Source organism: Asterias rubens, chromosome 5 (genome assembly GCF_902459465.1).
Source record: "Asterias rubens chromosome 5, eAstRub1.3, whole genome shotgun sequence".
In the NCBI taxonomy this organism is placed as follows: Eukaryota; Metazoa; Echinodermata; class Asteroidea; order Forcipulatida; family Asteriidae; genus Asterias; species Asterias rubens.
Window position 1 is genome coordinate 12,238,020 of NC_047066.1, and position 13,139 is coordinate 12,251,158.

General features: G+C 38.1%; 1 protein-coding gene across 1 annotated transcript; it reads right to left on the bottom strand.

Annotated features, from left to right (window-relative positions):
- Window positions 1–407: 407 nt before the first annotated feature.
- Window positions 408–5,256, bottom strand: LOC117290179 (cytochrome P450 2C15-like). Its single transcript, XM_033771437.1, has 5 exons — window positions 4,776–5,256; window positions 4,192–4,598; window positions 3,306–3,654; window positions 2,609–2,806; window positions 408–1,833 (listed from the first exon to the last, which is right to left on the bottom strand). Exons 1-5 carry the CDS (start codon window positions 5,254–5,256, stop codon window positions 1,613–1,615), a joined length of 1,656 nt encoding a protein of 551 aa, XP_033627328.1. The 3' UTR covers window positions 408–1,612.
- Window positions 5,257–13,139: the final 7,883 nt, after the last annotated feature.

Consider the following 13,139-nt stretch of genomic DNA (forward strand, 5'->3'; position numbering starts at 1 on the left):
TTCAGAAAACTTAATGGCGAAAAGCACTAGGGCAACACGAGAGGGCGCTAGACCAAAAAGGCGTAACTTTGGGGGCAGAGATGAACATAACACATGCCAAGATCAAACCCTCTGATAAAAGGAACCAGTTGTTTCTGTCACAAATTATAACGAAGTATAAACAATAAACAGGCTCATCTTCAACACTTGGATGTGTAAACAAAACAAAAATCAGCTGAGCTGTACAGTTTTATAAGTCGGGCTATTGCTAGATATTGGTACGTACAGTCTGAAACAATGTACAACAAAAATAAGTCACACAGATTGAATGTTATGTTAACTCATAGACTATAGATGACTTTTTATTTCGTATAAACTTGTCACAACGAGATATGGTACACTATAATACATGGGGTATATTTATAAAATTGAGCTATAATATTATACAACTGTCGATGCCGTTGACATTGCCATAGTAGGGGGTGAGACCGCTACAGCCCCTAAAGGAATAGCAATGTTTAATAACCAGGACTTCCCTTTATCTGTGCTTTCATTGAGGGACATTTTATCCTGTTTGGAGATAACAATGTGCGGCTAAATTTTATTAATAAAGGCTAAGAAAGCTGTTTTTTTTTCTCGAACCGTTCGATTGTTTCAAACATGTAGATGTCTACAATACAAAAGTGTAAAAGTAAAAGGAGTGAACAATCTAAAAAGCGTTAGTGGATTCTCAGATGCAAATTTGGGGGAATAAAGGCTGACATCTGTGTACATTAACCACGTTTCTCAACATACTTTATATGTACTACCGAAGGCTGCTGCTGCGGGCTTCTAACCAACAGTTTGTAATGCCATAACAATGTAAAAATGAAGTTAAACGTATACGTTTTCTTTGAGCTATATAAATGATATTTTATAGTTTTAAGTTGCATCTTTCCCTTTGTCCATCTGAACCCAACCTGTTCATGCGAAGAACAAACAGTGGATTAAATTTAATCAGTTGCAGCCCGATAAAAACATAATCCGTAAAATTGTTAAGCTGTTAGTCAAACGAAAAAGATATCAGTGGCTAATCGCCCCCTGGTGATTACACACATTTGGTTCTGAAAAAAATTTGTGTTTGAGGCAAGCATAAGCGGTTTTATCACCAACCTTTACAAAATGTTGCTCCTACAATAAGTATTACAATAATGTTGTAAAACGTTGTGTCTGTACGGCACTGAGCAGTGGAGAGCTGTTGATCCTAAACAACACTGTATGAGACACGCCTCCCTCTGAAGTAACGTAGTTTTTGAGAAAGGGGCAATTTCTCACTAAAATATTTGAATCTGGGGAAAGACGTCTGGCCTTTCTCAGACATCTAAAAGCGCACCAATTTGTGTAAAAATGGTGTTTGTTTTTTCTTTATTTTGTGCAACTCTGAGGCCCAATTGAGCCCCACTGTTCACAGATGTGTTTGTTTATGCGTTTGTTGGTATACACCAAGTGAGAATACTGGTCTTTGACAATAATCAAAGGTGTACAGTACCTTTAATGACACATGCTTATATAAAGGTATATTTTGTACAAAAGTTAAAAATATCTTTCTATTTACAATTTACAATAATATATACATTCACAATGGACTAAGTTACTATATCATATCTCGTGCGTTTTCTTGTATGTCACTGTTCTTTCGTCTGATGGCGCGTAGCTCGTAGGGTAATGCGTTTTTCGAGAGACCGAGGTGACTAGCAAGGCTGACGTTCTCAGGGTTACCGTCTGGTGCAGTCAGTGTGAACTGGTGGAAGATGTGCGTGATGAATGTGAATAGTTCCATTTGGGCCAGTTGCTCACCGATACAGCCACGTCGACCTGAGCAAAACAAGCACACATAGGGATGGGTTTGTTAGTCATTAATTACAATTTTTACCAAAATAATCTAAGTTTACACACAAGGATATCAAAATAACACACATTTCTTAAAAACCATTGCATTAGTTCTCTGTTTGGTGCTATGTGACAACAACAAGGTTTTGCAGTGTAAGCGTGTGTTCCGTTGGTTTTATTTCCAGGTGTTTGTTTGTTTTATTCACTTATACTCATAATTACATCACAATTTAAGTGTCTTTAGTGAATGAACTACTCTTTCAAAAGAAAAATGTGCACTTAAAATACCAACGTTTTCAGAGATTTTAGGCATGTGTCACTCTAAAAACTTGTGTTTTCCTGTGCAATAATGGTTTTCATAAAGAAAATAAGGCGTTCTAATCATTGCTCAAAATTTAGAAAGAAACATAGGAACTTAATAGCAATTGTTTAATGTACATTATGCTTTTATTTATTTCTACAACTTTTTTGTGTAATTTCTTTTAAACAGTGAAGTATTGTGGTTTTTGAGGTATTTTTGGCTACATGTGTTTTCCCGTGCAATAATTGTTTTCATAGAGAAAATAAGCTTTTATTTCTTTCTACAACTTTTATGTGTAATTCCTTTTTTAACTTAACTGATGTAAAGGCCGAAAATAAATTCCCGTTTGTGGACAATAGAGTGAATTGAACTGATTATTTAAACAAACATCAAAGGAGAACGTACAGCAATTCCTATTTGGGCGAGTAGTTCTAAGATAGGCAAAGAGTATGGGCTCACCAATTCCAAACTGTATCATGTGCTCGTGCTTGAAAAATTTCCCTTCTGCGTCTAAGAATCTTGAGGGCCTGAAGACGTCTGGCTCAGGGAAGACGTCTGGGTTGTAGAGCACTGCGTGAATATTGGCGATCACAACCGCCTCCTTGGGGATGTAGTACCCGCGGAACTCTGTGTCTTCGATCGGTGAATGAGGGACGCCTGTGATGAAAGAATGGAAGAACAAATGAGTAAGATTTGAGACGTTGAATGTGGGAAGTATATGTAGTTAGGTGAAGTTTGCGGTAGCTCAATGTGGAGTTAATGTTTGTGAGTAATCAAAAAAGGGTATGGATGCTTATTAAATGTTTACATAAATCACAGTAAATCAAATTAATGTTAAATACAGCAGTCAATTGATAGTACATTTTTATAAAGTGATTACGAAAGTGAACTTTTAACATATGGAAACATCTATGTGCGGGATGAAGCAACAGCTCCAGACATACATGAAAGGTCAGGATATAAAATGAGGCCGTTATTATCCGCATTACATTCCCATTGTTGGTTCTGAAAAGAACCGATGTGTAAAATATAATTGAGTGTTAGGGATTGGTGTAGCTGATGACGTCATGTAAATGACATGAGTACTGAGCAGCATAAATCTGTTTCCCATTTTGAGCATTTTGTGAAATTTACAATCGTTAAGGAGGAAACTTACCAAAGGGTCCCGCCGATGTGTATCTCAACACCTCATTCAACGTTGCCTGCATGTAGTGAAGCTTCGATCTGTCCGACCATTGAGGCAACCGATGACGTCCCACTACGTCATCCATCTCCTGTTGTAATTTCTCCTGGACGTCAGGGCGTTTGATCATCATCTTCAGGAACCAGTCTAATACGGTCTCGGTGGTGTCCGTGCCGGCACCGAAGAGGTCGGCCAGGGCTGCTACGACGGCGTCTTCGTTGGAAGCGTACACCGAGTCGTACTTGAGGTAGTACTCTTGAAGATAGGCGTCTGTGAAGTCTCGGATGTTGTTGGGGTCGAAGGTTCTAACGTGTTCCCTTACCTGCATGGAAATATAAATAGCATTTATTGATTTAACTCCAACTTTGTCCCGAATTTTGTGTTATTCTGCCTGTACTACCTGTTCAAAGCACTGGACACCTTTGGTAATTGTTACCCACTTTGTGCATCCCAACATGTTTAATATGCATAAAATAACAAATCTGTATGAAATGTGAACTCAAATGGGCATTATATTTGCAACAGAAAAAGGAAAGAAAAAAACACCGTTGATGCACATTGCTTTCAGCTGGCTCAAAAGGGCGTCAGGCCTAAAAGAAAATTGGCCATATTTCAGCGACTGAGAAACTTTACATATTTCTCAAAAACTACATTTACTTCAGAGGGAGCCATTTCAAACAAGGTTTTCAACAGCTCTCCCTTGCTCGTTTCCAAGTAAGTGTTTATGCTATCATTTTGGTTGTTGAGTAATTCACAATTGTGCCAAATACATTAATGAATGAGTCTTACGAAAGAATTGGAGAAAATACACTCTTATTTGTCATTTTATAAAATAAAAAAATTAAAGAGGTATTCATACCTGTGGCATGTAGAACTCGTCGCGAATGACGGTCCTCACTTCCAGGAGTCTCCTGTAGCCGCTCCCGGGTACGTACTTCAGCCAAGGTAGGACATTGCTAGCATTGACACCCATCTCTTCAAATAAGTACATCATGTGTGACACAATACGAAGGAAGTAAGGGTCGCCGTAGTCCCAACGTCTACCCACGGTCAACTGACAGATGATGTTCGACACGGCCAGCCCGGTGATCTTGGCCGAGCGGAAGGGCTCTCCTTTCTGCTCGTCGAAGCTCTGGACGATGTGGCGAGCCTCGGTGCAGATTTTGCTCTCCATGGCGGCCCTACCCATACCGAGGGACCTCAGGGCTTTCAGGGCGAACCGTCTCTGTTCTTTCCAGTGGTTTTCGTAGAAGGACAAGACGATACCTGTGAACGACACAAAATAATAAAAAGTTTGACTTAGTGTGCGTATTGTTTGACAACATGTTGAATTGGCCCAAAGCTTAGTACACGACAATGTAACTTTATGCTCATTGATCGGCAAATCAAATCAAATCATGAGGAAAACTTAAATTGACAAATAAAATTGAATTGATGACCTACCTCCACCCGGCATGCCTTCATGTACCTCATTGAACATGGTGAGACGTGGTCTGTCACTGAATGTGTCGCCTGATTTGACGAAAGCCTCTCTGATGCTGTCGTAGTCATTTAGGACAACGACGAGGTGACTGCCAAGTCTGAAGCTAACAACGGGGCCGTAGGTCTTGCTCATTTCCGCGATGGTGTACTGAGGGGCCTCTCTGTCCAGTGATGGTATGATGCCCAGGATGGGCCAGCCCCACGGACCGGGAGGAAGCTGCAATCTCTTGAGCTTGGCGACTGCGGACTTGAGTTGTGCCTCTCTCTGCTTTCGTCTCCTGCTGACTCTTACCGAGATGGCAGCGAGAATTACGCTCAGACAAGCCAGGGAGCGGAAGGACCGGCTCTGGTTCGCCAACCTCTCCAGAAACTTAAACAGAAACGCAACTGGCTTTGTGCGGTGCATTACTGCATGCATGTTGTCTCTTAGAACACCCTCCATTGTTCAACAAGTGAGAAGTGGTGATGCTTCTGATGTGAATAAGTCGACTTCCAGATTCAAACTGACTTGAATGAGTCGGTGTGTCTGTTTATAAACAGCGTCGGAGATGGGTTCCTGCACGCCATTGCCATCCGTAATCAAATTAATAAGATTATAAGAGATAGGCCTACCACTATCGTCCACCAACCATATGAAGAAAACCTTGAGGTATATACTTTTTCATGTGCTTAACGGATCAACGTTATCTGATTGATGCTAAAATTAAAACCGCTGTTAGTAGTTTTATTTATAAAGATAACTGTTCTATTTCAGGAGTTAAGTCGTTCCAGATAATGTAACATCTTTATTGTCAGTGCTATTTTTATAGGCCTAATCCGATAACACGTTTTTCTTTTATATAAAACCGGATTAAGTTTTCATGTTGTTGGGCCGTGTTCGACAAGTTTTGTATCCAAGGGAGTTTTTGTAACCAAGTGGCAGGCGACACAACAATAAAATACATGATCGGAAACCTACAGATATTGTTGAAACTCATGATTTATTTTTATTTTCTATCAGTGGTAAACAACTCTCTCAAAAGTATCTCTAATGGTCTCAATAAGTTATAGTACGGACAAGCACGAAGTAGCAAGCAAAACTACCATTCTACAAAGTACATGGTTAAAAGTCATACAGGCTATTATAAGCCATAAAGACTACTGCAAAAATAATGGGGCATAGTGTTGTTCCATCCGCACTTACGGGAATGGAAAAACGAAAACGAGAATACATTGTAACATACAAAATACACTATCTCTTATTTCTTCAATTGATTAAATGATTTGGTCTAAGAACCTTAGAAACGAACACCGTTCGTCTAATTCAACAAAATATATCAAAAACTCTGCACGGTGCATATACTGAAGATAGTTTTTGATTAAAAACAATTTACAGAAAACACAATGAATATTACTCGTACTAGTTCTTAGGACGGGTTTATTGATTGGCAGAAAGTTAGACTTTGGGAGACATCCAAATGGTTATACCAGTTGAAAATTAATTAAAGTAACGTTGCCATTATTAAATAATACTGCATTTCTATGGTGGATAAATGGTTCGTTCTTGGCACTATTTCCAAAACTGATTAACCAGAAATATCTCACGGACCCTAGAAATGGAGTCAAGTTGGCACATGAGTTCATTTCAACTCCTTCATACCATACTCTGTCCGTCTACTCAACCTCAGTGTTTAACTGCTTTGTTTACTTTCTGCTTAGATGTTGTTTTCAATATGATTCCATTGTGGTTTATTATGTAGTTTTCTGATTAATTAATAGTATGTATTTCAAGTAGTTTATTTATGATTGTGCTTTATGTATACATTACGTATTGCATGTATTCAAAATGAATTTCCTCCATGGTAGGACCAATAACAATTGAATTGAATTGAATTGAAATCCGAAATGGCCGTCTTCAGAAAAAGGGGATGATTTTATAATAAATGGAATAAATGAAAGTCCGCAAGCACAACAAGTTGTAATTAAATAACAAGCAATGAAAGGCCGCACACTCAACAACGAAAGGCCGCACACTCAACAACGAAAGTCCGCACGCTCAACAAGTTGCAACGAAAGGCCGCACACTCAACAACGAAAGGCCGCACACTCAACAACGAAAGTCCACACGCTCAACAAGTTGTATTATCAAATAATATCGTGATTCTTACCATCCCCATTCTTTGCAACTTACTGGAATCATGCTTACCGGTTTCGTCGGGCTGTGGCATGGAGATATGTGGCATTAGATTCGTTGACGGAACAAAACGATAGTTCATCTAAAAAATGCTAACCAAAATAACAAAATAACAGCAAGGAACGAAGGACTCAAAACATGTCTTGCCGCTGTCACTTCTTGTGCAGGAATGATTTGAGTTAATTGACCCTTAACGCCTCAGCGAACTGCAAGTATTCTTTTCAAGTTAAAGCTCTGAGAGTTGGGTACTTCTAAAGAAAGGAACGAGTTCCATGAATTAAAATAACTACGTAATCAATTGACTTGGGTACTTCCAAGTCAGTTGGGAGTTGGTTACAGTTTCACGCACGGGCGGAGGACAACAAATCACAAATTGATCGTCAGAATCCTATGGGAAGATACTGATTCTTTCTATTTATTGTTAATTTGTTGCTCTTTGCCTTTTTGTTTGTTTGTAAAGTGCGTTGGTTTTTCGTTCAGTTATGAAATGCGCTATATAAGAAATAGCTATTATTATTATGCAGTCTACTTATCTCTACATAGGCCTATAAATGCTTATCCCTTTGTTTCGTTTTGAATGATCTTCCCATCAAGGGAATTTGGCAAACTCAAAGGGATATAAACGCTAAGCTGGCAACAGCCAATCTCTCTCATACAAACATTGGTTTAGCGTCTATGATTATGAATTGCACATTTTTTAAGAAATTGTGACTCAGTTGAGACGACAATATTTATTCTAGTCATTGTGAAATCAGTGGTTAGCTGAGGGATTCGAACCCACATCCTTGTGATTGCAGGTCCTGCAGTCTAACCACTTGGCCCTTAGGTGCTCAAGACAAGAGAAATGCATTTATTTCCTCGTCACACTTTCATTTCCCCTCAAATCATTAAAAAGTCATCATTCCGGTAATGAGGCAAAAAAACACATCATTGAGTCCAGGTTGGTCACGTCACTGACCACTGACCCCCCACACCCACCTCAGTATTCCAGGAATACCCACTACCAATAACCTTTTCACAAAAAGGCTCTTTAATCTTCAACTTTTGATTTAAAGCTTGCATTTTCTGTCATCAGTTTCAACCATTTACCTTCTTTTGGTTCAGATCCAATTGATCTTGGTTTTAAACTGAAAGATGAAACATGTTACTCATTATTGTCCTTCCCGTTTACATGTTTACGCCGACTAATGCTTGATCTTGGGGGTTTTCACCTGATTGTTCATTTTTATGGGGAATTATGTACTGTAGCTGTGGTTGCAAAGAGGGATTTACAATTGTGAAATTTCATGCTTGTTCGAAAGGGAACAAAAGAAGAAAAAATTCAACCTTTTATGAATATGTGGAATTTCACGTTGTTTGCCCCCCAAAAATTGTTGTTTAAAGGCAGTGGACACTATTGGTAATTACTCAAAATAATTATTAGCACAAAACCTTTCTTGATAACGAGTAATGAGGATATGTTGATAATATAAAACATTGTGAGAAACAGCTCCCTCTGAAGTGGAGTAGTTTTCGAGAAAGAAGTAATTTTCCACGAATTTGATTTCGAGACCTCCCCTTTAAAACTTGAGGTCTCGAAATCAAGCATCTGAAAGCACACAACTCCGTGTGACAAGGGTGTTTTTTTTTTTTCATTATTATCTCGCAACTTTGACGACCAATTGAGCTCAAATTTTCACAGTTTTGATATTTTGTGCATATGCTGAGATACAGCAAGTGGGAAGACTGGTCTATGACAATTACCAATAGTGTCCAGTGTCTTTAAACCGAAATATAAATGATCGGCCAAACCAAACCGAATCAGGGCTTCAGCCATAGAAAGGGTCCTTATTCCATGCTTTAACCAAGCTATAGGGAACCTTGCAGATGAGTAACTGCACTATGTATCTTATTGAACTTGTAACAAACCCAGGGTTTGGACCAGCCAAGGATGGGCCTGGCAGGATGTGGAGTGTCATCAGGAAACAAGGGATGTAACCTCATTTCATGTTTAATCATGCTGGTTTTAGAAGTGTTTGATAAAACCGTTTCCCCTTTTCCAGATAATAGGGAGGAATTTTGTTTAGGTATACCTGCAGCCGATTCCACGAAACTTTAGGCAACTGCGTAAGTCCACTTACGCAACGTTTATGGCGTAAGTAAATTTATGGCCGAGTTCCGTAAAATAATGGCGCAACTTACGCACTCGAGTTTGATGACGCAAGTCAGTACTTTACTTTTGAACAAACGGTTTGGCGCGGGTTCCTACGCTAATCTTTGGGCAGCGACGACGCGTCGCGACTGTTCAATCCCAAAATATATTTCATTCTTTCTTTTAGCGGAAACCAAACAAAAACAAATTCATCAGCCATTGGTTTATACGTACGTTTTACTTTAAAGAAACCACACGTTTTTTGATGATTTATGGTAAAATCGGCCACGATTTTTGGGGTCATTAAAACGAGTGACTGTTGGTTGGAATTGCGGACACTTTTTGGCATGACAGCTAGAGGGGCATAACAAAGTGTGTTCTATGACCCAGTGCTGCTATCGTTTCGAGTCTAGTACTGACAGCACCGAAATGAGATAAGGAAGAAGGCGAATAGGTCTTTCAAATCACAATGTAAATAGTTATATGCGGGATTGCAACTTAAATCCCTTCATCAAATCTATAGATAACTAAAAATAGACATGGAAGATTAAAACTGAACAAGTTTGATGTCTTCTTCAACTTTGCACCAAACAATGAACAAGTCTACATTGTTATGAGTGATATTACAGGAGTAGGCCCATGCTGTTACATATATGTCATTGCAACTTGAATCCCTTCATCAAATCTGCTAGATAACTAAAAAATAAACATGGAAGAATAAAAGATGAACAAGTTGGATGGCTTCTTCAACTTTGCACCAAACAAAAACGAAAAGGCTATGTTATGTGTGTTCATAGGCATACAGGAGTAGGTTAGACCTCGCTGTGTCGTATGTCACTGCAATGCTAATATCTGCATCAAATCTACAAGATAACTGAAACAGACATGGATAGAAGACGGTCAAGTTTTGTATTTTCTTCAACTTTGCATCACACAAAAACGAAAAGTCTTTATAGGTGTTTTGAGTAGGCCTTGCTGTGTCATTAGGTTATTGCAACTGTAATCCCTTCATCAAATCTAATAGATAACAAAAAATAGACATGTAAGATTAAAAGATGGACAAGTTTGACTTCTTCAACTTTGCACTAAAACAAAAACGACCAAGTCTAGATTGTTATGGTTGATATTACAGTAGGCCTTGCTGTGTCATATGTCATTGCAACTTGAATCCCTTCATCAAATCTACTAGATAACTAAAAATAGACATGGAAGATTAAAACTGAACAAGTTTGATGGCTTCTTCAACTTTTTTGGACCCAAACAAAAACGAAAAGTTAGACTACATTATTTGTTATGTGTTAATACAGGAGTAAGCCTTGCTGTGTCATAGGTTATTGCAATGTTATTATCTTCACCAAATCTACAAGATAACTGAAACAGACATGGATAGAAGACGGTCAAGCTTTGTATCATCTTCAACTTTGCACCAAACAAAACAAAAACGAAAAGTCTTCATTATTTGTTCTAAGTGTTTTGAGTAGGCCTTGCTGTGTTATAGGTAAATGCAACTTTTAATCCCTTCATCAAATCTACTAGATAACTAAAAATAGACATGGAAGATTAAAAGATGAACAAGTTTAATAGTTTCTTCAACTTTGCACCAACAAAGTCTACATTATTTTGTACAGGTGTTTTGAGTAAGCCTTGCTGGGTCAAAGGTCATGTTGCTATAGCTTATTCTAACTCGATCCAACCGTGGAGGTAGAATTATAAGAATTCGACCGCCATGATCCAAGCTACAGTGTGACAGGAGATGTGTCACCTCCCACCCTACGGCGAATTGTGAACACATCTTTTAATGGCGCCCACTTTTGAATCATCCTTGAGTCCATGATAATTGGGGGACAATAACTCTGGGGGATTTCTCTATAGAAAAACCGATATTGTTGTTAAAGTGTCGGTGGTCCTTTGGTTGGAGGGGGCGCAGCACACAAACTTGGTAATAATTGTGAAAACAATATAGACAAACTTGCTATAGGCTTCTGTGTGAAAAATAATTTATTTAATAAATTAAAATGATTGATTATTTTCTTACAGGAAGACAATTTTGAAAATAATTAAATATGTTTGCTGTTAAGCTACATTACTGCATGAACAAACAAATTAAAGTGGTCTAAAGTAAATAATAATTGTGAAAACAATGAAGACAAACTTGCTACAGGCTTTTGAATGAAATAGAATAATTTATTTAAATTAAAAAGGTGGATTATTTTCTTACAAGTATAACATTTTAAAAACAATGAGTTATGTTTGCTGTTAAGCTACATTACTGGGTGAAAAATAACTGTCCCTGTATTCCAGTACAAAGTTTGTCAACATCCAAAACATCTGAAGAAACCATTCATCTGACTTGCACCTCTGATCAAAGATATTGACAAAACAGAGAGACTGCCTAGCATTAGGGCTAGATAGCTCAGTTGTATACTGCACGCTGTAAAATCAGTCGCAGGTTCACATCCAATCTAGTACTTTCAAAGGCAGTCCGTCTATAAATGTTTACAAGGTTTCATTTTAAAGGAACTCAACCGAACATTCAGAAATGGTTTTGCTCACTAAACCATGAAAACAGTTGCTGGCAGTGTAAGCACTTTGTATAATCCGCCATATACATTAACTGACAAACCTGTAGAAGTTTTAAATCGATCAGCCATGTAGGTCATGAGAAGATTGTGAAAAACCAATAAAAGATTTTGCATGACATCGATTTAAAAAAAATAAAATTAAAAAAAATACTAAAACGCTCATCACTGAGCGATAACCTCCAAATGGGAAACTAGTTTTATTTATTTCTCCTCAAATATTAAAAATTTCAGACAGAAATTCAAGGGATGCTTTCTACTATCATCATTAGACCGTGTAAGTTTTATGTAAATATGTGATCTTCCCAATTCTGTAATGTTCCTTTAAAAATTAAGTACTGTGTGATCAAATTTCCATGCACAAAATTATCCTGATGTCGCCCCATAGGGTCATTTTATCACAAAATTTCAGTGGGTAATTAAATATTTCAAAAAGGTGAGCTTTGCTCCCAAAAACCTTTATTACTTGGCGTCATCAAAAAGATTTCTTTCCAAATGCTCCATAATAAAAATACTAACATAATCTCGCTTTAGCATAAAACTATAACGGGTGATGCATAAATCAAGTACATACCAGTCACAAGCACACAGTCTATACTCTAATTCTTTATGGCACACATGGCTAAAGCAAAAGGAATGAAAAAAAAGCTCCACAGTAAATATAATAAGCCTTTTTGAGGTATGGCGAACGTGATAGGAGTGTACTGTTTGGTTTGGGTGTATACACACAAATTAACCCAAACCTTATAGTGTTGTAGCATAGTGTCCGCCATATCTCATAAAGGCTTATACTAATAAACTGCGCCAATAAAGTATCTAAACACTTACAGAATTGTCATATTTATCAGAACCTGAAATAGTATGCACAAACTTAATTAATTATTTATTTCCATTCACAGTTATCCCCTGCAGATTTTGACACCTCTATTTCAGGTACCGATATATGTGACCATTTTTAAGTGTCAAGATACTTTATTGGTGCAGTTTATATAACATCTTGCTATTATAAGGGAAACCATCCACTGATTATGTCCAACAAGAACCATCTACTAACTTCAGTGGTGAACACAAAACTAAGACTTTTAAGTCAAATTATAAATTATTTTGATTAGAGTTGTAAGTAAGTTGTTACTTGAATAGGCCTACCTATTAAGAAGGCCAGTAGTCTTGGTGGAAGACCTTCTCGCGTTGATTTGTCACAATTTTCCTCAAGATAGGGTGCTATCATCCACAAACCGCTATCACAACACCAACAGCTACACAAGAAGTTGGTGTCTTGAGAGCCGTTCTTGAATTATAGCCCCCTCTTATACAGAAAGTTATGACAAACCAACACGAGAAGCAAGACAAGGAGTTCGTTTGGCCCCAGCGGCCAGGTCCTCCCAGGACCGCTGGGATTGGCTAATCGGCTTGCACAGATTCTTTGTTCAGGAAGTACGCCA

What these genes read in the sequence shown, in the direction of transcription:
- LOC117290179 (XM_033771437.1), bottom strand. Translation starts at nt 5,256, where the DNA reads ATGGAGGGTGTTCTAAGAGACAACATGCATGCAGTAATGCACCGCACA. An exon ending in ACGAGTTCTACATGCCACAG is followed by an intron (nt 3,655 to 4,191) that starts GTATGAATACCT and finishes ATTTCCATGCAG; the next exon opens with GTAAGGGAACACGTTAGAAC. An exon ending in CACATCGGCGGGACCCTTTG is followed by an intron (nt 2,807 to 3,305) that starts GTAAGTTTCCTC and finishes CTTTCATCACAG; the next exon opens with GCGTCCCTCATTCACCGATC.